This window comes from Cololabis saira, chromosome 3 (genome assembly GCF_033807715.1).
Source record: "Cololabis saira isolate AMF1-May2022 chromosome 3, fColSai1.1, whole genome shotgun sequence".
NCBI lineage: Eukaryota > Metazoa > Chordata > Actinopteri > Beloniformes > Belonidae > Cololabis > Cololabis saira.
The window spans coordinates 41,133,583-41,158,932 of record NC_084589.1 but is presented as its reverse complement, the minus strand read 5'-3'; the positions used below and the strand labels follow the sequence as shown (position 1 = coordinate 41,158,932).

Below are 25,350 nucleotides of genomic sequence, written 5' to 3'. Positions count from 1 at the left end.
GGAAACAACTGAGACGTTGATGTATTCTTCCACTTTGTAGCGGATTAGTCTCTGGGCTAAAAAAAGAAAGAAAAAGTGAACAAAAGCTCAGTTGGAAAAATGATGAAGGAACAGTGAAATCACATTTTAGATTTAGTTGGGCTTCAGATGAATTGTGTCAGTCGTTAACGTGTGATTTAATATCGGTACCTTATACGCTGGCGTACGTCAGAAATGTGTTGATTCTCCTCAGAAAGCAGGGGCTCATTTGTAAACCGTGGCAGGCCAATGGGGCATGAAACTGGAGATGCGAGAACTGATCTTATTTATTTTTCAGACACTTTGCGTTTGCTATTACAGCCCTGATTTAATTAGACGGTTCTTCAGATAGAGACGTTTTTGAAAGATGCAGCAAACCTTGAGCTAAGAGCAGAAATATGCCTTGAATTGGAGTGCCGTTTGTCTGAAGTTATTTTTATTCCTGGCACACGCGGGCGGGTCTTCAGATTGCTCCGAGAGCCCTGTTGGCTTTGGCCTTTTCAGAAAATGAGCTCACTCTTGTGCTGCAGTGTCAAGGCTAGTCGAGTTGAAGAAACGCAAACTGGCAAGGTCAATTTAGAGTGTGTTCCCCTCTCCCCTCTCCCCTCTCTCTCTTCTTTTTTTAACACTTAAAAAGTGTAAGGTGTCTGTCAGGTTAGGACTGTAGGACATACTCATGAAATATCTCTGAGAGCTTCACGTTTGCAGCTTGACATCCATTGAGAGGAGAAGAGCTAAGAGCTGAAAAGACAAAAGGCCAGACACTTTATCCCGTCCCCAGCGAGGGCTTTTGTATTCAGAGAAAGTGCATAGGGTTAAATTACCTTCAGATCCAGAGCATGTTTCTGCTGTAGTTCCACGGCCCCTGGAATAAAAACATACCCTTCTTCTTTATAGCTCAATAAAATATTACCTTATAATCTCAGATGGCTTGAATTTGTTGTTGAAATCCAAGAAAGAGCTCATTGGTTTAATCCAAAGTTCAGTCTCTTTTTTTCTTTACTCTGTGAACTTTCTCAACACTGAATAAACACACGTACAAATATTAATGGGTATCGTTAACTCTTCAGATTAATCTTAATTCAAGGGAGATCAGGAAGAGATATAATTACCAGGCACGAGCATGTTGAAACATAATGAAAAACTACTGTTGTTTTTTTTCTTCCTTTTTTAAAGCTTAATTCCTCTCATTATTGCCGTTTCCAGCAGCAGGCAGGGAGCCGCGATGACTCTGCTACAGGAGCCAAACAGCAGAAATATAAAAATACCACCCAGCTGATGAACAAAGTGGAGCACTTGGCTGCTTAAATCAAACATTTTGGAGAAATCTTGCAGAAAACAAAAACACAGGCACAAAAATAAAAATTATTTCTATTTATATCACTGCTCAAAAAATAAAATAAAGAGAACACTTAAAAAACACAACACAATGTAACGTGGACCCTTTATTTTTTTTTAGTAGTATATATTTTAGGGCAGTGGTTACCAACCTTTTTTCAATGGAGCCCCCCCTTACTTGTGTCTAAGACCAGCCGGGCCCCCCGACCCGTACATACTAGCAGCAAAAGAGTAAAGTTATTTGTTACAAACCTTTAATTGAAAAAAATGAACATTAATTATGTTTTTTTGATACATTTCTCTTTGGCTTACCCTGTACTTTGTTTTTCTCACCTTCCTTTTGTGTCACCAATGTATAAAATACGCACATAAAAATTGCAAGGACATAAAAATATTTCTGAAAAATGTCTCTTTTAATATGAGAGCAACATTTTTTTTAAACATTTTTCCTTTAACAACGTGTCGGAGTAGTAGTATATTAAATGTTGAATAATGATATAATAATACATTTTTAAGTTTTTATCCTGATAAATAACTTAGTATTTTAAAATGACCAAAATATATTTCTAAGTGGGTTTATACAGACTTGGATTACTGTATTCCATTAGGTGTTTTATTATGATTTTTTATTTATTTAACATGTGTAAATATATTTTTTACAACTGCATATCCTCAAAGCAGATAAAGTTTCGCGCCCCCCCAGAGATCTCTGGGGGGGCGCTCTTTGCATGTGGAGGAAATTACAGGAATAATTGTTTACTAACTGACTAAATGAAAAACTGACTGATTAGCTGAATGCCAAAATGATGATTGGTCGCAGCCTATGAGAGTTATTTCTTTCTTAACATAATATTCCTTAATCCGTCCGTGTTGGATCTGACAGAGCCATCACTAATCAATAAAGTACAAAATCACTCAAAACTATTTGCCAAACACTAATTGCATGCAGTCAGCAACAATCTCCCTCTGCAGAATATGAACAACTAAAAAACAGATAACATCTTACTCAACTTTCAGAAAAATGGGAAAGATTGTCACATGAATGTGATGAGATTAGGGTTGGACATCCTAAATCTTAATTCAGAAAGATGAGCGTGTCAGGGGGCCGATACTCGATCAGCCAAAGCAAACAGCATCTCCTGACAAATGTGGTGACGGCAGATTCATGTTATGAGCTTCTTCTGTGTAAACATAGTCGCCCATCACAAGGCCCGGGGAGGGCAGATCCTTCTGGGAAGCATCTGCTCAAAGTTCAGGCTGTGATCTGAAGAACGTGGATCTTTTTAACAAATCATAGATGAAGGTGAACGAAGCAGGCCCTTTTCTTGTTCTCAACGTGATTGATACTCACTATAAAAAAGAGACAACTTTAAAATTACATCAGACTTTCTCATTTCAGCTGGTAAGCCGTAAGGGACCAAATCCTCCAAATCGGGGTTGGGAAATTCAAGTCCGGGCTGTCGTCCTAAGTTTGCACAGGTTTAATGGTGTATTTATTAGAATCAGGTGGGTTAAAGCACACAACATCTAGACCAGAATGGCCCAGCCCTGCTCTAAATGGTACATTTGCCATCTGTGATTGCAGAGGCTGCAAATCAGCTGCAAACACATCTCAGACTGAGTTTGTGTAGTTGGCTGAACTTTTTAAAAGTAAACACATGTGCCACCTGTAAGATACTGTTGAACTAACCCCCCCTTTCTTTGTAATAGCAGTGATAGAGCATAAAACTGGACAGTCTTAACCGTAGCCACATTTCTGTACATGGTTCACTTTAAGTTTACTTTGATCCGACCATAATGCAATACAGTGACATGTGATATCTTCTTTGAGATTATTAGTTGCATACTAGGGCATCCAAATACATATATAATCAGCACCGGTTGAAGAAACGAGGTTAATGGAGATTGTAAATGGTCGTGGCTGGTTTATATCAGCGCTGTCCTCTGATTTTTGTTGTTTATAGCTCGCTGTTACAAAAACGGAGACCCAAAACATTTAGTGTTATTCGGTAGCTCACGTCTCACGACGGAGTTGCTTCATCCTTGTTTGTGTGAAGCCCGTCGGTATGAAGGAGCCGACCACATTTCCACCATCCCTGCATGGGAGCAACACATGGGAGACCACGCTTCCAGAGTTTCCTCCATGTGTGCAACAAATTTAACATCAAAATTGAAAACTGATGGGAAATTTGTTGATTGCATATGTTCCCCGGGTTGAATCTTTTCCTCTTAAGGAAGCGTTTTTGATGTTTTTCAACCAGATCCTTTTTTTCCCCCCCTGCTTTTCTTTTGATCTGAAACCATTAAATCCATGTAAAAATCTGTCATGATGGGTGTAATTGATACGTGGAAGGGCATGAAGTGTCCTGTAACTCCACTGATTGTGATGAAAACACATTGTTGTCGGCTGGCACCCACAGCTGCTCTGCTCTTTCGTATCTCCTGCAGTGCACCGAGTCAGACCTGGAGTTTGGCACCGAGTGTCTCCATCTGGCCCTGCAGTATTGTGGCACCAATGCCAAGCTCATTGAGGGGCCGCCAACGCTGTGGAAGGTGAGCTCGCCAGGGTCCTGCTGTGGGTTGGGCACCGTGCATTCACAGATATTTTGGCATCTGCAGCTGTATCCCCTCCGCTGATTTATCAAATGGACAGAAAGAAAGCCCTTGAATCCTTCAGCATATTTTGTAGAAAGTTGTTTTGGCTTTTAAAAAATTTAACACGGGGTGCAGTGATTTGAATGTCGTCTAAACTCGAGGCTTTGCTTGTATGACAAGGTTGAAACTAACCACTTTACCTTACATATTGCGTTAAAAAGAGTGCTCAACATGTCTTTTAATATGTTACTAGTATCAAATTTGAAAAAAGCTGGGATTTTTTTCAGTAAAAATAAATGCTCCCAATTTCAGTTTAGTTTAGTTTATTTGCACATAAAAAAGTATACAACCGCCAAAAATTCAGACAATAGTATGTCGAAAAAAAAGGAAACAACAACAAAAAAAAGAAATACAATGTAACAGAAAAAAATGTGCAGGAGGAAACAAAAAAACCCATAAGGGCTTGTTGAGTGGTCCTCCTATAAGGAAACAAACACTATCTACAAAGATATGTAAAACATAGGACAACTAAGGAGCTAAATTACTAGAAAAACAGGAATCTGATGAGGATGTGCAGAGGAGTTCTGGAAAGTAGTTGTTAAGTTTTGCTAAGCTGGGTTAGCAAAAAAGTTTTGATTTGTTTTTTGAAATTATTTGTGCTCTAGCATTCCCTAATATTGAGTGGTAAGGTGTTCCAATAAAGAGGAACCTCTGAACCTAACTGAAAATTGGGAAAAAGTACTCTTGAAAAAGGTGGGATAGAGATTGTTTGCAGACCTTGCAGACCTAGAATTGAAATAAAGAATGAAAACAGGTTGGAAGTAGCTTGTGGATGGATTGATAGACAAAAAGACAAATCTTGTCTTTTTGTATATTGTTTTTGTACTTTTTAACTTAAGGGCATTTTTTTTTCCTACATCTTCTATACAGTTCATTAGGTCCATGTTATGCAGTAACTCAGCTCATCTCAAGGCAAGAAGACTGGTTTTGACTGCACATGAGCAAACAAGTCCATATTTACGTGGTCAAGGCTAACTCAGAGATCCACCAACAGTAGTTTTGTTTCGGCAGTTTCAGTTTATGGTTCCAACCTTGGCCACTTCTGATTTCAGAGAATACGAAACCTTATTGTTAAAACCTTTCTGAACTACAACTGTATCCATATTAAACTGAAACAATACTACAGAGCCAAACAAGGCGCTATCCCTCTGTTGGTCTAAAAATAAATCTAATAATAAAAATACATCTAAATGAAACCACCGTGGAGGAATTGTCGGGTACCACCATGTTATAGGCCCATAACTTAGTTATCTCCTGCACTGGAGGCAAAACAAATATTTTTACTTTTATTTGGTTTCGCCAAATGTCAAAAAGCTGTTTGGAAAAAAAAAATTATTGGATTTAGATGATTTCTTTGCTATTGATAGGGCTGTGATTGATCACAGATGGTCTGGGCCCGCATGGATCGGACCAAAGCCCACAGCACATCATGTGAGGACTGATTATTATTATTATTATTATTATTTTTATTATTATTATTTGGAATTGAATATAAAGTTTAGAGCTGTTTGTAGATTGAGAGTGCTTAGATGGCAAGCGGGAGCAGAACTTGAGGAACAAATGCCCTTTTGCACTTTGAGAATAGGTTTGTTTTCTTTTAAAGTTATCCAAACATTGGACCTGTTTTTACGTTTTTCCTTTATTTTTTTTTTAACTTAAAATTGGAAAATGGAAAGCAAAATAATATTTGCCCCGTTTTCTATTTTATACTTTGCTCTTTCGAAAAAAACATTCCATCTGCAGTTTAGAAAAGAATAATCTAATTGCGTACGGTCCAAACTGCCATGTTTGTGATGTGTTACAGCTCTGCTGGCGTCAGCAGCTTTAAAGTCTCAAATACTGTTGAGGTAGCAGGTGATTGTTTACGGATATATTAAACTGTCCACATGATTTTATGCAAATACAGTGCATTTATATACATGTATAAACTTACCACAAAAACTAGGGGCATTTGTGAATGGCAGATTGTTTTTCTGTTGTAACAATGCTTCTTGGCAATAACTCTTATCCCGCTGGAACGCCTGTTTATTTCACTTTTAAATGGTGCCACGTTTGTAAGGAACATGCAACTGTGGGATCAGCAGCAGAGCTGAGTATGTGGGAAAAACTTGTCAAATCTTCTCTGCCAATGCCAAACAAGTTTGACTCGTGTTTGGTGGGTTGGATGATTGAAGTTTGCAGAAACAACACATATTGGCAACCTAACAACTGATCAACAAACGGGAGCCTCAGTAGCGTGTGGAGGAACCAGACACAGCAACAACAGCCTGGTCACGCTACTGCGGGACGGCATCTCGCTCTGCAATCAGCATTTGTTTCAAGTCAACCAACGTGGTTGTGTTGGTCACTCTGGCAGGAACATCACGCCCAAGCTGATCCCACAAGTGTTTTAATGGGGTTGAGATCAAGACTGCTGGCAGGCCACTCATTCCTCTGCACCTCAAGTTTTTTGAGGTGATCTCTGATACACCTGCTCTGTGGGGGGCGAGCGTTGTCATCTTGGAGGATAGAGATTGGTCCCAGACTGTGGAGATGTGGGATTGCCACTGGTTGCAGAATCTCATCTCGACATCTCTCTACATTGAGATCGACTCCAATGAGGATGAGCCTCGTTTTCCCATTGAAGGAGATGCCGCTCCCACCATCACACTATCTCCACCAGAAGATGTTACTCTATTGATGCAGCAATCAGCACACTTTGACCCTACGACCCAACTGCAGGAGGCAGAATCTGGACCATCGCTGAATATAAGGTTCCTCCACATGTTCAGGTTCCAGTGCACGTGTCGCCAATACCAGCGCAAGAGTCAATAGCAACGTTAAAATAAGCTGTTTGGCATCGGCAGAGAAGATTTTTCATTCAGCTCTAGGGCTGGGGAACGATTGAAATGTCAAGAATCGATTCGATTACGATTCTTAAAATTCAGAATCGATTATCAAGATTTGATTCGATTCGATTCCGATATTGATTTGGGTTAGTGTTATTAAAAGTGTTTTTTGAGCTGTTGCATGAATTATATGACTGTAGTTATGCAAAATATGACTACTAGTATTATATTGAGATTAAACAGCAAGTATTGGCAGCTAATGATGCTGTAAGGACCAATCAGCTCCCAGAATGCTGATAGAACTGCTTTAGGAAACATCATGTGGGTCAGAATTACCAAACAGATCCAGGGCAGCAAACAGAAGCCGTATGAAATCGATTTTATGTTTTCCCACATTCCGTTTTTATTTGTTCCATTTTCGGTCTATTTTGGTTTTTAATTTTTGAGCATTTGGTTTTTATCATTTTTTGCAAATGTAACCCCAAGACAGTATATAAAGTAATGAAATATAGACAATTTATGCAATTATAACCTAACACTTTAATGTTTTCATACCTTTAAACATATTTAAAGGCAAAAACATGGCACCAGTTATTCTCGTGTTCAACAAAACATTCCTTTTTTGGGGATAAACAAAAAAATAACCAAAAGTTGTAATGTAATGATGAAAAAAAAAAACATAAATAAATAAATTAAAAAAAAAAATAAAAAAAAATCGATCTTTAGACATAATCGATTTTTAGGAATTAATATGAGAATCGATTTAGAATTGGGAAATCGATTTTTCAACACAGGCCTATTCAGCTCTGCTGTATCCCAAATTCATGTTCTTACAAACGTGGGACCATTTAAAAGGGACATAAACAGGCTTTCCAGCGGTATAAGAGTTATTGCCAGGAAACATTGTTCCAACAATGATGTATGTATACATACATTTTTATTTGATCTTTTTCATTATTTGGAGTAAAAGCTTGTTTGTCACCCAGGTGACCTACAGAAGGGATTTGGCTGCTGCAGAGTCGATCATCAAAGGTAAGTTGGTCCTTCACACAGCTTGTTGTATGCATTGTAAATGAAGGACTTTTTCATCTCCTTACATTTCAAAGTATGTATGTGGACATGCATCCATGAATGGCTGTTTCCTGTATGTTTCTTTCAAACAGATTTAGTCTCTTTTTGTGTGGTCTGCAGTCGGAGGTGAATAGATGACATTGAACTAAAATAGCCCGTCACCGTTCACAGAGCTAGAAAATTCTTTGTATCTTTGTTTGGCCTGATACGAACAGGGCGGGTGTACGCGGCCGCTGAATACCGCGGCGAGCAAGTCAGAACAAGGGACGCCATCACAATCAGAGCAGTGGAAATAAACAGGGCCCCATATTTCACACCACCAGCACCTGGACCAACAAGTACCTGTTTGATGATGACATAAGGTGTGCAGCGATAATTCCCAGAGTCTCCAAAGTGAATGAATTCATTGTTAGATTTTTAGAAAAGATGTGGAAGGAAGTTCTCACATCTGTCAGTTTGACTAACTGCAGAGTGTTTCAGGTTGAGAGTGTTTGCATTTCTGAGTGCTCACGTGCACAGACACTGGCGTGTGCGCGTGTTTGTGTACAGCATTTAGAGGTGTAGGTAGACAGTCAGACTTGATGTCTTAGAAGTCATCTCTTCAAACCAGACAACCATGTGTCTGTGGTTTATTGTAAGGATCTGTACATTTACAGTGCTTTAGAAAAGTTTAAATGATGATTTAAGTAATTATGAGGGTAAAAAACAACACCTATGAACTTGTGAAGCCACCCGCGACACCTACAACTACAAGTGAGCGCTTGCGATAACTCACAGCGAGTCTTTCATGTCGCCGTGGAGGAATTTTGGCCCGCTCTTCTCTGCAGGATTGTTTTAATCCAGCTACGTCGGAGGGCTTAGCGCTGTTAATATTTGCAGAAGCGGTGAAATGTTGACCAAAGCTCAGGATGTTTTGGTATTTTTTAGATTTTATTTCATGAATTCAATGGATTTAAGAGTAAAAAAAGAAAAGAAAAAGAAACCTCGACCCCCCAAGATCACAACTAGGGTGCACCTGTTGTTTTGTTTTGCAGCTGAAAAAAAAACCTGTACAAATAAAGGACTGTAGTGAAAGTTAAGAAAACATATTGATCAGTTGGACCACACGTGAGTCACAAAATCATGAGCGTAGACTACAAGCTTATTTTATCTTCCCTCTGACCTGGTTTCTTGTTTGTTGAAGTAAATTGCTTCTTCAGTCCACCTTCACCAGTTGCATCACACTGAGAGGATCTTTTGTTTTGCCAAAATGACACTTTCTGACTACGTTTACATGCAGTTAAAATTCAGGTTATTGCTAATATTCCGGTTACTGAAACATTCGGAATATTCCGTTTACATGGTAATTAATCATTTGGGATATCTGGATCAAACCAGCGACGCTCGGAGAACATCATGACGCAATTCCCGTCATTTCCGCTTCTTCTTCCTGTATCCAAATTCAAAATAAATGCTGCTTTGCGCAACTTTTCGCTCACCTTCTTGTAAATCTTGCTATCCCGGTACTTTCTACCGTCTACAAATGTCAAAATGTTCATATCTTTCATTACATTTATGAAGTGATAAGTCTCCTCCTCACTCCAAAAGTGTGGCGTGGTCTTGCGTTTCTCCGTGTTTATAAGAACCTTGCGAAAAGAGCATGCGCAGAAAACAAATTCATGTTCTGTTTGATGGGGATATTCCGTTTGGCGTTTACATGACCAAATATTCGGGTTTTAAAAGGAGTAACCCAGGGGTCATTTTCGGGTTTTTAAAAACCTGAATATGAGCAAATTCGGGTTATTCAAAGGGGTTATTGGTGTTTACATGGCCGCGCAAATTTGGGTTATTGCCAATATTCGGGTTTTAAAAGGGTTATTGACTGCATGTTTGAGGACACTGCGATGAGACCCAGATCCGTTCTCTTCCAGAGTCTCTGTCGCAGACCGCCTGCCTCATCACAGGAGGACGTGCACCTGCTGCGGCGCTGGCGGACGCTCTCCAAAAGGCTCTGGACATGGTGTGTACAGCGTGACTAAAGTAAAACCTCACCAGCTTTCCCTCTATCCCCCTCCTGTCACTGATCCTATACGTCAAATCTCTCTGCAAACTCAGTATGAGCTCCTCCTGGGTGGCCCGGTGGTGAGTCTCCATATCTGCAGTCTGATCTCTAATTGTGCCTGTCTGGGATGTCCACACTGCAGCTTTCTCTCCTCCTCATCCCCCCCCCCCGCCCTCCTTCCTCAGCGACCTCCCCTTCTCACTCCTCTGCGTGCAGCGGAGCAGATGGCAGTCAAGTATCTTGATTAATTGTTTACTGATGAGCTCTCGCCTCCTCCCCATCATCATCATCTTCTTCCTACCTCAGCTCGGTTAAACTTGACAACCTCCCAGTTTCAACTACAGTTCAAATCCCCCCCCCCCCTTCCCCGACACTGTCAATGTTTTTCTGGGCACATCCAATTCCCATGGTGTCTCCAGCGCATGTTGCAAACATACCTCATTTAATCTGTATAAGTCTTCCTCGCAGACAGTGGAAAACAGTGTCCATATGCAAAACAGTGGAGAGTGGCAGCTTTACAAATGAAAGCTGACTGCAGAGACCACTTACAGCTTCCATATGTGAAACACTGTCCTTTACGTCAGAGACTGTACGGTTTCTCCCAAGAAAACAACCCTCTTTTACGAAGGTGGTGGATCATTTCACTGTTAAAACTTCAGCAGGGGCCGGAAATGCAACAGTCTAGTGATGTACCTGTTGTTAATCCCTGTTTTTTTGCATGTTTTACACAAAATCAGCACAAGTGACTCGAGGAGGGAAGAAACAGACGTTGCAGCACTTTCCTCACTGAACATTGGCGTAATGTTCCGTCATCACACATGAACTCTGCTTCAGTTTTTTATTAAATGGCCACAAACGATTGAAAACATGCGCTTTTTTGTCTTATAGCTCGGTCACTGAATTTGGTTGAATTTATGAAGAATTTTTCTGCCAGTCATCTCCTGTCGGCATCAGGGGGGAAAATGAGATGAAGCGACGATCAATCAGTCCAATGTTGCATTAGTTGTATTGAGCTCAAGAATATTTGACGTTTTGGTGAACTTTACACACAAATGACCGCAAAATAGGAACACATAGTAAACTGTCAAAAGAACAGATTATTTATTATTATTAATAAACTTTATGGATGCTCTTGTACATCCACACGCGAGCTTGAACTTGAGATTCCACGTGGACGTCGGGAGGGAAATAAAAAGACTGCAGTGGAAAAGCTCCGAGCGCTCGGAGGAGCGCCGTCTTTATTCAGCGGGGGGAGAAGGAGTGCAGGTGCGTCTTTTTGAGAGCGTATCAGAGTGAAAGTCTGCAAGGGGGGCACGCAGCTGCAAAAATAGAGAAACATTTGGTGACGAGCATCATTTTCTAATGACAGGCGGCCACATAGAAGTGAATATATGGGAAACAGTGTTTTCCCGGACTTACGATAAGCTGCAGGGAACATGCAGTCCCTCTCTCACTCCAACGTTTAATCCACTCTGCTTTCGTATCCAGATGTGCGCTCTCATAAATTGTTATCGATTGATTTAGGGTAAGTCGTCGCTCTGCCGTGGAACACATGATCTCCTGGACTACGCTTCGCAGGGCTGAATCCCACAGAGTAAATTTCTTACTCCAGGCTGTCAACAATGTACTACCAGAGCCGCCCCAACTTTTCAGGCTGGAGATCAGATTTACCAGCTTATCCACCGTGCTTGAAGAGTAGAACCGCATTCCCGGCAGCTGCGGAGGCGCCCCGGGCCAGGGACGCCTCTGCTTAGCTGTGTCTCACTTTGCATACATGTCTGTATTTTACTTCTTTATTTTGTTATTGATGATTGCAGTTTAGGTTTTGTTCCAATTCCAAGTTTGCATCTGAGCTAATGCTCTGATAGCTGCTGGTAGTTGGTTCCACCTGCGTGTGTGGAGCCACAGATGACAAGGAGGACAGGAGTATAAGCGCTGATGATGGAGTTTAAATAACTGGGTGCAGCCGCAGAGCAGAGGTGTCAAGTAACGAAGTACAAATACTTTGTTACCTTACTTAAGTAGAAATTTTGGTTATCTACTGTATACTTCACTGGAGTAATTATTTTTCAGACGACTTTTTACTTTTACTCCTTACATTTTCACGCAATTATCTGTACTTTTTACTCCTTACATTTTAAAAACAGCCTTGTTACTCTATTTCATTTCGGCCTTTAAAAAAAAACTATCCAGTTAAATTGCTCCATCCGGATAGAGTGAATTTGGTTGTGGTTGTTTCAGATGTTCTTGTCCAGTTTTGTTCTTACATCCGTTCCCTCAGATTCCTGCAACTAAACTTGGATGTACATTCCAATAAAGGTTAGGATAAATGATAACATGCCTCTGAAGTTTGACTTTTTGCACCATTACAATACTTATAGTCAACTAGGCATCATATCTCCTGCTCTCTGAAACACATGTTAATGCTCAATACTACACATATATGGTTCTTTAATATATTTGCATTATACTAAGACGCATTTATTTTTAATGGCTTTTGTCCTTAATGGCTTTTTTCCCCCTTACATTACTTTTACTTTTATACTTTAAGTAGTTTTGAAACCAGTACTTTTACACTTTTACTTGAGTAAAAAACTCGAGTTGATACTTCAACTTCTACAGGAGTATTTTTAAACTCTAGTATCTATACTTCTACCTGAGTAATGAATGTGAATACTTTTGACACCTCTGCCGCAGAGGTTGCTCTGTATGCAGACGTTAGAAATTTGAACTTTATCTGGGGAGTCGAGGAGAGCCAGTTTAGTCCGGTATGTAACAGTGTGGCATAAGTTCTGTTTGGTTGGGTGAAGAGCAGACGTGCCGCAGCGTTCTGGACCGTCTTCAGAGGTTCAGTTCTGCATGCTGGAAGACCTGCAAGACGAGCATTGCAGTGATCATGGTGAGGAATAACCATGGCGGAGGAATAAAAGCACTGGAGAAAGAAGTAAAAGAAGACTTATAGCCCTGTTGTTATGTAATTTTAAGATGTTTCCATTAGGGGAAAGTAGTTTCTTTTAACTTTGTGATTAAGTTATCAAGATGGAGCCCTTCCGCCAATATTTTGGGATTTTCTTTTATTTATTTATAACTTGGCGGAAATATAAAAGCATAAAACCAATTAAAAACACATCATATAAAGAAAACTTAATGATTGATGGTCCATTCTGGGTGGTATTAGTTTTAGTTTAGTTTAGTTTATTTAGTTTAGTTTATTTTGTTTTGGTCATTTACATTTTAAGATGTTTGCATATACACACTGTATATGTATACACACAGGTATAAATATATATATTATATATATGTACACATTTCCTTTTTTTTTTTTTTTTTTTTCAACCAAAAAGGTATAGGCTGAAGCCTCTTGGCTTATTTTGCCTATCCTTTTCAACAAAAGGCAGACTTCAGACACAAAGAGATACTAATAAAACGAAACGAACGAACAAAACAAAGAAAATGAACAAAGAAAATGAACAAAGAAGAGAAGAAAATAAATGTGGTCACTCACGATTGAGGACAGCTGCAGGAGGAAAGTTGCATAATTTAGACAGTTTAATATGAAGATAATTTATATTAGTGTTCTATATTTATGTATTATTTTAGATTTATATATTTTTTTTAATTTGTAAATTGAGTTACTTTTTTTTAGTTCCTCATCCAGGCGGTTCCATAGTTTCACCCCTTCGACACTGATACACCTTGACATTTTTTTTGTTCTTGGCCATTTCTGCTCAAAAATGCCATAACCCCTTAGGTTGTGCCTGCTTTCCCTCACCTGGAACAACTCCAGGATACAGTGTGGGAGTATCTGGTTGTGTGCCTTGTACATTGTTATTGCTGTCTTGAATTTGATTAAATCGTATAATTTTATGGTGTTTGACCGTTAATTAATAGTCGTAGTGTGCATTTCCTCCACCCTGTTAACACGGTACCAAAGAGGAAAAACCTCAGCAGAGACATCTTATACCAGCTGTGAAGCATGGTGGTGGAAGGGTGATGATTTGGGCTCATTTTGTAGCCAGAAGACCTGGACATCTTAGTCTCACTGAGTCAACCATGAACTTCTCTGCAAATGTGAGTACTCTGGTCTCTAACGTGAGAGCATCTGTCTTCCAGCTAAAGCTCAGTCGAAATCATGTCGTGCAACAAGAGAGTGATCACAAACACACCATCAAATGTACGCACATAACAATGACTGGAAAAGAAGAGAGTCAGTGTGCAGCAATGCTCCAGTTAAAACTAGATGTCAAACATTGAAATACTGTGGTTTCACCTGAAAAGAGCTGTGCATAAACAAATGCTTAAAAAAAAGAAAAGAAAAGAAGTACCGCAGTGAACTGAAGCCTTCTTGTAAAAAGAGAAAAAAAAGTGGTTCTCCGCAGTGATTTAAAACATTTATTACTTCAAGCTAATGGTGCTAAAGATGGTTTCAAGCTATGCAATGACTCCACATGATGATAACGCTGCTTCTGCATGTCCTCCTGTACAATTTACATTGACAGCACATTAAGACCTGGTACCAGATGATTTCTTTTTTCCCCTTGTTATGACCTAATAAGTAAAACATTGGTATTGTAGGAGAGCGTTCTCTCACAATGCCCTCCGCTGCCAGATAAGCCGCCGCGAGCTCCTCCAGCGTGTGAAGAAGACTGCCGCTTTGATCAGTGTGGGGGGAAAGTCTAACCTCAGCTTCCAGGACCAGTTCCTCTGGCCTGCAGGTGTTTGCACTGCATGAGGAGCTAAATGTTTACCCGCTTAACTTCCCAGAAATTGGTTCATCAAAACGGCCTGACATCGAGTGGATCTAAGAAACTCTTTCGGGAACAAGCTTTGGAAAAACCGCGAGGGGAAGAAACTCTTCTCAGAGCAAGTTTTATAGACAGAAAGAAGCTTTTGTATTGCAAAACACAAAAAAACACAGTTTTTACTATGTTTTACACCCATCTGTGTTTACAAGATCAGATACCCTGGTTTATAATCCCTTAGATATTTTGGGTGTAACCCCTGACAGTGCAGGCTCCAGAGCATGTTTCCATGTTCTTCAACGAGCCAAACAGCTCTTCCTCCTTTAAACTCGCTCCAAGTCTTTCATCAGCCCGGGTCGGAATGAACGGATCTCAGTCTGGTGCTGGACCGAGGCCCCGGAGATGGATCGGGGACTGCGTCGGCCCCTTTGGATCGGCTGATTGGAGCCATTCCCGCCTGTGCTCAGGTGGCCAGTGGGGCTGTTTTTTTTGGGGTTTTTTTTTCCGTTGCATCTGTTTGGAACCAGATACATCCTTTTCACAGAGTTTGTGAGGGAGGAAGAAGAATGGGGGAGATGAAAGGCAAGTGGAAGAGGCGGAAGATGAAAAATTACTGCTGTCCCAGTGCCATTAAATGAATCTAATACAGGGATAAGCAGCGTTTGGCAGCGTGTGTGTGTGAGAGAGATGAAGACACTCGGAGCAAGAGTATGATTAGGGATTCTTTCAGCTGAATGTTATCTGAGAGATGCATTTAATCCCATTTAAATCCAGGCTTAGAGAGGCTAACATAAAGTTTAAACAAAAAGGAAACCATCATTTTAACGTTTTAACTCCCAGAGGAGCACATTTCCCCCTTTCCAGACCGAGCAAAGCACTTGCTTAAGTAGGAAACGTCTCAGCACATTATTTAAGAAAAGTTGGGCTACCTTTCCCCTGCCTCTCACCTGTAATGAGCTGGGATAGGCTCCAGGAGACCCCCGTGACCCTGAAAAGGATAAAACGGGTGTAAAAAATGGATGGATGGATAGGATACCTTTGCCAAATCAAGTAGGATGCAAAGATATGTTCTCAAGTTGTATTTATTGGTGTGGACCTATTTGCAAAAATGATAATAAGAACGATAAGCCATCTGTATCCAGGTCGGGTGGGGATTTAACGGTGAGATTGACACTCTCAAGTGACCCACTCTTAATATTTAGTAAGTAATATAAATAATAAAGCAGAATGTGAGGCAGATCACATATTTCAGAGGGCAGTTTTTGATGTTGATAAGCTGCAGTTGTTATTACATGCAGACCTATTTCACGGCCTCGCTCTCCTCTCATGTCTCCTCTTTTTATGTGTAAAGCTCCGTTACAATAGTTACTCCAAATGTGGCTTAAGGGAGGTTTAAAAAGAAAAAAATGACGAGAACAAAAAGACATGTATTAAGCATTTTAAACAATTTTCATGGTGAATTTTCATGGTGAATTCTTTCGTTTTCCTCCCCCCTCCTCTTTCATTCTTTTCTCTTGATATATGGTGCTTTTCTGGGCAGTTCACAACGAAAGGAACTCTTACTAGTGTCTCTGTTTTTTTTTGAACACCTTGACCTGTTGAAGGATTTATCTTTTAGACAAAAAGTGAGAGTTGCAAGGCAGGTGTATCTGTGTAACACATTTCAGGAACAAGGTATTCAAGGTGTTTTACTTAATGAAACATGAAAATTAAAGAGAAACAAAACTAAGGATTTTGAGTTACAGTGTAGTGGCAGAAAAGTTCAACTTGAGCTTGAGTCACAGTTTAGTACTTAAATTAAACATTATTAAACAGGTTATTTTTGTAAAAATTATATATATTTATTTATACAAATTAGTGTATAGTATAAAAAGTAAATACAGGCATATAATTTATGTTTAGTTGTGGAAAGGGGGTGGGATTAAATAAGTTTATACTTCCTCCCACTCCTTTTCGAACATGTAACTGAAATATGTTTTTTTATGTGTTTTTTTTTCTTTATGTGGTGGAATGCCCACCTGTATTTGTTTCTCTTATCTTTTTTTCTTGTTTTTTTTTATACATGTTCGAAATAAATAAAAACGAACGAACGAACGAACAAACAAACAAATTAACATTGTTTAAATGTAAATGATTCAGTCAAAGGCAGCTGTAACAAATTAGTTTTTAATCTTGATTTAAAGGAACTGAGGGTTTCATCTTTCCTGCAGTTTTCTGGAAGTTTGTTCCAGATCAGTGCAGCATTAAAGGTGAATGTTGCTTCTCCGTGTTTGGTTCTGATTCTGGGGACACAGAGCAGACCTGAACCAGAACACCTGAGATGGTCCGAATGGTTGCTATGGCAACAAAAACTCTGGTGTATTTTGGTCCTGAAACATTCAGTGATTTATATACTAACAGAAGCACCATATTTTCCGCACTATAAGGCACACCTAAAAGCCTTCAATTTTTTCAAAAGCTGACCATGCGCCTTATAATCCGTTGCGCCTTATATATGGATCAATATTGAGCCGCAACTTCACCCACTTCTTGAAGTGATTTTTCATCAGATCAGCCTTCCACATCAGTTCCAAAACAGCTTTTTTTCTCTCTTCTCCCTCTGGATATTTTTCAGCAAAGGCTCTGTGTGTATTGTTGAAATGTCTTGCAACATTTTACCGTTTATTGTTAGACAGTTTTTCTCCACAGATTAGGCGTACTGGTAGGCCACTCTCATCAGAGGTAAATGCAAATGAATCTGCCCAGGCATCATTGAATGTTCGATTTTCTTCAGATATTTTTCTTTTCTTACATTTCTCCATACTTGGCCTTGCTGGGGTTGAAAGTCGCGACGAATGGATGGCGTTTTGGCAGGTATACCGGCTTTCGCGAGTATGACGTTTATTTTGAGCGACGAAAAACAATAAAATATATTTATTCTAATATGTCAAGATCACAATAATCTTCCAATTTAGAACTAAAATATTAAAGAACCAACACAAATAAAATACACTTGAATAAATACTTCTAATGGATGCATAACGTAACCCCAGCCTCTACTGTAGCGCCTTATAATGCGGTGCGCCTTATATATTGAAAAGGTTTTAACGTACAGTACGTCATTGATTGAATGTGCGCCTTATATTGCGGAAAATATAGTATTTTAAAGTTTATTCCCTAAGGTACAGGGAGCCAGTGTAAAGATCTCAGAACTGGAGTGATGTGGTCCACTTTCTTAGTTCTGGTGAGCAGCGTTCTGGATCAGCTTCTGTCTGATGAACTCCAGACCTGCGAAGACACTGTTGCAGTAATCAAGTCGACTGCAGATAAACGCATGGATGAGTTTTTTAAGGTCCTGCTGAGACATTAGTCCTTTGATCCTGGAGATGTTCTTCAGGTGATAGAAGGTCGACTTTGTAATTTTCAGGCGTCTCTGAGAGTTCAGCTATGGGTCAATGACTACACCCAGGTTCCAGGCCTTTTCACTGGTTGTAGTTGTACTAACTGAAGCTGTCTGCCGACTCTTAAATAATCTCATTTTGGTCCAAAAACTACTTCTGTTTTGTTTTTTTTGTTTTTGAAAATTATGGCACATCCACTCACCGATTTGTTTTATGAATCTACTCAACGCTTGTATGAGCTCATTGTCTGGTGCTGATATTGAAACGTCATTGCGGTAATGTTTTACAAGTAAATTATCTACTTAGAGCTTTTTAAAGACTGTAATGTGTGAAATTATACATATGTATAATGGGAGATCCAGTATGTGTTAAGAGGTCTGGTAAAGGACTTGCACTAAACTTATAAGAGAACATAGTTAAAATATCTTGATTTTGTATATATATATATATTTTTTTTCTTCTTGCTCTTATTCTGTATTTTTATTTTTTAAGTTCTTTTTTCTATTTTTCTTTTGTATTGCATTACTTTGTTAAGACCCCAGGAAGAATAGCTGCAGTTTCTGCTGCAGCTAATGGGGATCTCAATAAATAAACAAACAAATGTAATGGGACTATGTAATGTATTAGTTTCACCTTTTAAGTTTAATTATTGAAATAAATTAACTTTTACACCATAAAAAAAATAAATAAAAAATAGTTCATTTTACTGCCTGTGAAAAACTTAATTTTGGATTATTTGTTAACGATTATCTTTCAAAAAACTATTTCTGTTTCAGCAACAGCACCCAGAAATATAATGGCCAACTTTTTTTTTTATTATTCTTTTCTAAAGGAGGTGTGCTCCAGCTGCTTAAAATCCAAAACGAGTTAATAGTTCATATTTCCTTGAGTTGTGGCTGTTTTTATATCTGATTTGTAACAGAACTGCTCTGAAACGGTGGAAAATGAATGTTTTACTGCTCGGTCCTTCATCGATTCATCATTTTCTTGCACCATCTTTCTCAGTAAGCGATGGAGACCGTAATATGACAACAGATTTTCCATTACATCTCGTGTCACTATTACTTTATTCCCAGCGCCCCAAGCTAAAGACGTGATGTTCCCCTACGGTTTTGTTATTTTTAGATAAAATGTCGATGCTGGAACTAGAATGACTGATATTAGTTTCCGTTCGACACGTATAGAAGTCGCGTTAACAGGTAGCTCAGTGTTGAGCTCGGAGAAGTTTCCCTTTGGTCTTCGGAGCGGTCGGTTTGTCAAGCCTCTGCGGTTTCTTGGCTCTCCAGAGCTAAACTTAAATAAACACATCGGCTCTGGGATTTCATGGCCAGCCTGGTTTAAATCATTTCAAATTTTTTTAAATCCCGCAAATCTACATGTCGGACTGAAATGATTTTCCTCCCGAAGCCATGGGCACTTATCTTTCGGGATCAATTAACCCCCCGACATGTGTTTCCTATAACCAGTTCACATTTTCAATTGCTTTTCATTGTTTTAATGGGCTAGAACAGACGGCATCTCGGTGCCAAACTTAGCCTCTGGATGTTTACTTCAGAGAAGTTCCTACATGTGTGGCATTGCAGCACCAGGCTGCAACTCTGCAGAACAACAGAGATGATTCCTAAATGAACGTGGTGGATATGGGATGCTGTGCGGGTACCTCATACGCCAGGGCGAAAACGCAGTGGAAAGATCTGAACCGAAATGCCTTTTACAGTTCCCATTTACCTCAATTTACAGTGTAATGAAATTTAACTTGGCTTATGTACAATTCATGTTGTCATCTTTTGTATATGACAGAATTTTCCTGCCAGATCAGAAATATATACGGTATATCTATATATATATTTAAACACTCATTTGTTCCAACAAATTTCTGACTACAGTTGGTGCAAATGAGCAACCTGGGTATGTTCTCTTTAGGCACTGGGCCTTATTTCTCTAATCATAGAATGATTCATGGCAGGAAAGCAGGTCGGTGTATTTTCAAACAGAAACCAGAGCTCTCCTGGCCTTCTAAGCCACATAACCTCAGATGCATTTGAGTCTAGGCATGGGGCGATATACGATATTATCGTATATCGCGATAAAAACGGCCGCGATAACGTTATCGTGGGGTACTGTAATTGTCGCCAATTTTTTTTTTTTTTAATTTATTTATTTATTTATTTATTTTTTTTTTTTGGTCACACAAGGCTACCAGCCAGGTAGAAGCCAGTGTTATTTTTTCATGTATTTTATTAATATTATTTATTATTATTATTTATTTAATATTTTTTCAGAGAGTAGTACAATCCGTGTGCATTTGACTACTGTGGCAGTTTATTTTCACTCAATCTTTGTGTTGGCCATGCAGCTTTTGTTTTGTATACTACAGAGCAGTGCCTTTATTTTATTATTTTTCCAGAGAGCCGTACTAAGTAGCAGGCAGCCAGCCACTGTTAAAGTTTCAGAGAGTAATACAATCAGTGTGCATTTGGCTCTACTTTGTCACTTTATTTCTATTTGTCACTTATTTCTTTCGACTCTCAGGGAAGTATTTTCTTACAAAAAAAGAAAGTTCAAATAAGTACCGGTACTATAGTTTACACTTTGTAATGCATAACATTTACAGTACACTATTTGTTCTCTACCTCAAGTGTCACTGTGTTGAGAATGATTTGAGAATAAATGTTCTGAAGGAACCAGTGGATCCACGGTTAGTGTTTTTCCTTGCATTTTAAGAATTTTATAAGCGACACGCTAATATCGTGATAATATCGTAATCATGATATTTTTGTCCACTAATATCGTGATATGAAATTTTCATATCGTCCCATGCCTATTTGAGTCCTGGCAACGCATCACCCTCCTTTAATATTGTCACTCCAACGTACAGTATATTCTGATATCTCTGGTGTTCCAGGAGGTGATTGTCACCCCAGATCTGTGTGGGGAAAACACCAGGCATCTGCTGAAGGAGTGGAACTTCATCCAGCTTTCTGTAAGTTTAAGCACAACTTTCAGTCAAGTGAAAACAGTTTTTAATCTTTGCTTAATCTGATTTCTTTGGTCTCCAGAGCAATTATTCTTCGTTGTCTGAAGTGGAGGCTATTATCGAGTCTTTAGAGGCCGCGAATCGAGCTCTTCTTCACCCGTTGGTCATCGTTTTGGTGAGTTCCCGCACCGACTCCACAGCCATGCCCGCTGATGCTGGGCTGGGCGATATGGACCAAAAGTCATATCTCGATATTTTCTAGCTGAATGGCGATACTCGATATATATCTATATTTTTTCTGTGCCATAATTGGGGTTTCCCCCAAAGCATTATACCATAGCATCTCTGTTAGCTTCATTTTTTTCTGAGCCAAACCCTTAAAAAAACAGTTTTTTCAGTTTTAATACAAAGCCTCGTGCCAAATGTCACACAGGTTCCTTTATTAACAGAGGTCTGCACAATATCAAAATGTATAAAACAAATGAAATAAAAATAAACTGCCTGCATATATAGAATAAAAATGCTTCTTATATAAAATAAAACAAATATCCCTTTCCTGCATAACAATTAAATTAAAATACACTGTGCAATTAATACAATGTAGACAGTAACAGGCAGACTTTTCCACTGAGGTTGACAGTTGTGCAAATAACAAAACATTTGTGCAAATCTCAAATAAAACCTTCAAGTCAATTTGTCACAAAATAAGCTATATCAAAATCATTAAAAAAAAAAAAAAAAATTTAAATCGATATGAACGATATTGTCTCGTACCATATCGCGTTTGAAAATATATCGATATATATTAAAATCCTCGATATATCGCCCAGCCCTACGCTGAAGTGTTCCCAGACTGATACTTCCTCATGAATATAATCCCTCCATGGAGGTGTTCAGAGAGGATCACACCTCATTCGTCACTGCACGTTCACAAGTACTGATTAAAAAGAAACAAAAACAGTCTTAGAGCAAGGGCATCACTGTTAGCACCTTAAGAGTGTGAATGTGACCGATCTCATTTTTGTCACCTGAAAATCCCGTTTATAAACCTGTGAAGAAGAAAGCTCCTCAGAGGAGCAGCCCAGTCGCAGGGTTGAACAAAAATCAGACTTTGTAACTTCTCTAATTAAGATGTTTTACTCAGTAAATGAGGTCACCAGAACCGATGTCATGAAAAATAACTGTCAAACTGCTGCCTTGATTTGCGGTGGCTTTTATTAAAACATTTTTTCACATATCTATAAAACTTTAAATCCACTCACAGCAGGCTTCACTGAAACAGGATCCACTCTTTTCTGTTGCAACAGAACACATTCCATTAAATCCAAACCTGACTGATATATGAGGCTGTTTATCTTAAATTGAAGGATTGTAAAACAAGCAACAGTAAACAGTAGTTAGGTGAGTAGTTTGACCACTCCTCACCTGCATCACAAAGCTGCCGTCTAAACTGTTTGAGTGTGAGCTGCAATTAATGATATTTTAGTCTGTTTTTATAAATAGAAGCCCTCCCCCCCATGGTATATTTCTTTATTTAAGCCTATTATAACCTATAATACTGAATGAAAGTTGAACATATAAATATTTATTTAGTCCTGAACCAGTCCCACCCCCTAACAGTGCAGGAGTGTGTTTCCCAATTCTACTGCTAAAAGGTGATTTCTTTATTTTTCAGCCACTCTGACGTAGATTCATTGGTGTTCTCAGATCAGTGTCATGTTCCATGATCCAATGCCACCCAAGTTATAGCTGTCGGACAGATGACCTCACATTTACGTTGATAAAGCGCTGAGATACAGCAGAGTTCATGATTGACGTTGAAGTTGCACAACAGCGTCGCCCTAATTCAAAACGCACACCCAGAAGCGTTGTATGTTGTAGCGGGGTACTTCAGCCGTATAACCCTGCAGGAGATTCTCCCCATGCCACACCAATATGTCAACATCGCTCAAGGGGGGAAAAGACTGGACAGAGTGTTTACCAATATACGTGGCGTGTATAGACAGAGACGTTCTATAAACTCTACCCCCCACTACGGTTGTGTTTCCTGTATCTGTATCATGTGGGTTTCCCCACTCCCCCGCCCCTTTAGGAGACTAACAGCAGGTCCTGAGTCTATTGAGTCCTATGGGAAAAGTGAACGTGAGCACAGATTATTACATTTTTCAAAAGCCACAAACCTTCTGAACATTCTGACACCAAAACGGCAATTTTCAGACCGACAGATTAGGAGAAAATGAACTTTGTTTGAGACCTGTCCCTGTCTGAGCAACACATTCTCGCGAGATTTGGCTCTCATAGCTAATAATATAATATAATAATAATATATAGCTCTGCTCAGAGTCGTCGGTCACTGCAGAACTGCCAAAGTCGTTTTCCCATCGGATAAACTGAAATTTAAAATTAAAATAAAACTTGCTTCTTTGCTAAATCATACTGTTATTGTTATTAGGGCCCGAGCACCTTCAGAGCGAAGGCCCTATTGTATTTGCAGGAATTTTTATTATTATTATTAGGGCCCGAGCACTTGCAGTGCGAAGGCCCTATTGTATTTGCAGGAATTTTTATTATTATTATTATTATTATTTTTCTTCTGACAAAGTGATGGCCTTTTTGCCCCCCTTAACATGCCCAAAAAGTCACCAAATTTTGCACCCAAGTCAGGCCAGGCGAAAAATTTGATATTTAATGGTTTGCATTAATGGCCGTGGCAAAATGGCTCAACAGCGCCCCCTTGAAAACTTTGTGCCTCAAGCCCCACGATACGGTTTGACGTACATGCACGAAAATCGGTACACACCTGTATCATGGGACAACTTAAAGAAAAGTCTCTTGGAGCCATGACCGAAACCGAACAGGATGTCGGCCATTTTGAATTAGTCGTGTCATTTTGGCGAAATTTATGCCATTCCTTCGAAAGTTAATTCAGCCCGAACCGTAACGTACCCCCAGGTGTGTTATACATCAAAATGTTCGTCTCCATCCTGCAACCACACGCATTACTTTTCTCTTTCAAAAGCGTTACCGTGGCTGCGCTAGACGCCAAAAAGCGCGCCCACCCTTCATCTGATTGGTTCGACAGAAAAAACTTTGTGCCTCAAGCCCCATAATACGGTTTGACGTACATGAACGAAAATCGGTACACACCTGTATCATGTCGCAACTAAAAGAAAAGTCTCTTGGCGCCATGGCCAAAACTGAACAGGAATTCGGCCATTTTGAACATTCTGAATTAATTGCGTAATTTTGGAGCAATATATGCCATTCCTTCGAGAGTTAATTCAGCCTGAACCGTATCGTGAACCCAGATGTGTTATACATCAAAATGTGCGTCTCCATCCTGCGACTACACGCATTACTTTTCTCTTTCGAAAGTGTTACCGTGGCGACGCTAGACGCCAACAAGCGCACCCCCCCTTCATCTGATTGGTCCATATTTGATAGTTCCCCAAAAGGCACCAAATTTGGCATGCAAGGCAGGCCTGGCGATAAATTTGATATTTCATGGTTTGCATTAATGGGCGTGGCAAAATGGCTCAACAGCGCCCCCCGGAAAACTTTGTGCCTCAAGCCCCACAATACGGTTTGACGTACATGCACGAAAATCGCTACACACCTGTATCATGGCACAACTTAAAGAAAAGTCTCTTGGAGCCATGGCCGAAACCGAACAGGATGTCGGCCATTTTGAATAAATTGTGTCATTTTGGCGAAATTTATGCCATTCCTTCGGCAGTTAATTCAGCCCGAACCGTAACGTGCACCCAGGTGTGTTATACATCAAAATGTGCGTCTACATCCTGCAACACCACGCATTACTTTTCTCTTTCAAAAGTGTTACCGTGGCGACGCTAGACGCCAAAAGGCGCGCCCCCCCTTCATGTGATTGGTCCATATTTGATAGTTCTCCAAAAGTCACCAAATTTTGCATGCAAGCCAGACTTGGCGATAAATTTGATATTTCATGGTTTGCATTAATGGGCGTGGCCTAACGGCTCAACAGCGCCCCCTAGAATACTTTTATCTGCCATAACTTTTGAATGGTTTGACATAGGAAGTTGTGGGTGGTGTCATGGGACTCTGTAATGAATCCTTAAGCTTCGTTGGCCTTAATTAGCCCCGCCCCTTCTTCTGATTGGTTGTCCCTTTTTTCTGCTATAACTTTTTAATGGTTTGACTCCCGCTTCCTGATTCAAACGTCTGCCGGCCCCGCCCCCCGACCAATCAGGGGCGAGTAGGGTGATGACGGCCCCGCCGCCCGACCAATCAGTGGCGAGTAGGGTGATGACGGCCCCGCCCC

At 39.7% G+C, this 25,350-nt stretch overlaps 1 protein-coding gene across 1 annotated transcript in view; it reads left to right on the top strand.

Moving 5' to 3' along the window:
* The window catches only part of crppa (CDP-L-ribitol pyrophosphorylase A), a 106,550-nt gene that overhangs the window by 32,736 nt on the left and 48,464 nt on the right, over positions 1–25,350 (top strand). The window contains 5 exon segments of the mRNA XM_061718562.1: positions 3,805–3,909; positions 7,826–7,871; positions 9,821–9,909; positions 20,979–21,056; positions 21,133–21,225. Of these exon segments, the coding sequence (XP_061574546.1) occupies positions 3,805–3,909; positions 7,826–7,871; positions 9,821–9,909; positions 20,979–21,056; positions 21,133–21,225 (411 nt within the window).